At 34.6% G+C, this 1,305-nt stretch overlaps 1 protein-coding gene across 4 annotated transcripts in view; it reads right to left on the reverse strand.

Moving 5' to 3' along the window:
* The window catches only part of ZNF385D (zinc finger protein 385D), a 691,222-nt gene that overhangs the window by 15,927 nt on the left and 673,990 nt on the right, over nucleotides 1-1,305 (reverse strand). For all 4 annotated transcript variants that reach the window (XM_017522543.2, XM_017522544.2, XM_017522542.2 and 1 more), the window contains exon 5: nucleotides 597-830. In XM_017522543.2, the coding sequence (XP_017378032.1) occupies nucleotides 597-830 (234 nt within the window). The remainder of the gene's footprint in view (nucleotides 1-596; nucleotides 831-1,305) is intronic.

The following is a 1,305-nucleotide window of genomic DNA, read 5'->3' on the forward strand; positions in this document are numbered from 1 at the left end:
TTGCAAAGTTGTTAGAAAGATTAAATAAAAAAAGTATATTCAGAAATCACATCTGAATTGTTGCACACAATAAAAAGTTTCTTAATTGTCCAGGTCCCATAGATTTAGCTCAAATAACATTATATTTAGGTAAAAAATCAAGAGAGATGGGTCTTAACCAAAGGTGCCTAGAGTGATGCAACTACACATTTTGCAAAAATCTTATGGGTACAGTTTTAGAAAATGTCATTTAGATGCAAATACATGGAAATAAATAAACAAACTAGAAATCATATAAATACAAAACATATTTTAGGATTATATTTCATTTTGTATCCTAATGTTTAATAAAACACACACACACATACACACACACACACACACACACACACACACACACCCCCACACCCCATGGCCTGCAAGCCTTGGAAGCTACCCCTTACCCCTATATAAATGACACTTTGCTTGTCATTTGTATTTTTTAATGGTTAATGATTTCCATGTAATAATTGCCAGTTTCCCTCCACCTCTTTGTCCCCTGCTGCAAAAGATCTAATCTATTCAGAGGAAGATAATTGCAGAGCTGTAGAAACAAAAAAGAAATCGCTGCATCTCACCACTGTTGTGTGCCTCCAGCTGCGAGGTGGAGTTGACAGCAACCTTGCATAGAGAACAGTAAAGAAGCCGTTTTGCCTTTTCTTCCTCGGTCTCAGTAGAAGGACATGAGCTATTGCCAGTGGCTGTCGTGGGGCTTTTTTCCACTTTAGAGGTGATCTCAGTTGTCATGATACTGCTTTTGCGAATTTCCACAGTTGTCGTTGTTGATATTGCTGGTGTCCCTGCAGTACCGTCTGTATTCAAAATAACACAGAAAAAAGGAGGGGAAAAACAGTAGTATTATCTTTCCCTATTCAGGAATGAGAACATTGCATTCTGCTTATAATAAGAACAGTTAGCAATTGCTGTATGTGAAGGCTGCATCAATCATCTCATAAGAAAATTTACATTGATGACCGTATTTAATTTCATGTACTAAAATAACACTTTCACATGATTCTTGAACATCTATATAAACACAAGTTAAAAATATTCCATGGGATAAACATCCACAAATTTCTCTTGTTAACACATATCCTTAGTACAACAATATGTATAATATATTGCACTGTCTCAATATGTATTTCTACATGGCTTTTTCTAGACTTAAAAAAATCAAAATCAAAGATAAATGCTTTTAAGATACTTTTTCTTGACTACTTGTCTATTTTACTTCTGGCATTCTTTGTTTATTAAAAAACAGATACAGATCCTTTTGCAAGTGCTTAC

This window comes from Cebus imitator, unplaced genomic scaffold, assembly GCF_001604975.1.
Source record: "Cebus imitator isolate Cc_AM_T3 unplaced genomic scaffold, Cebus_imitator-1.0 Scaffold24, whole genome shotgun sequence".
In the NCBI taxonomy this organism is placed as follows: Eukaryota; Metazoa; Chordata; class Mammalia; order Primates; family Cebidae; genus Cebus; species Cebus imitator.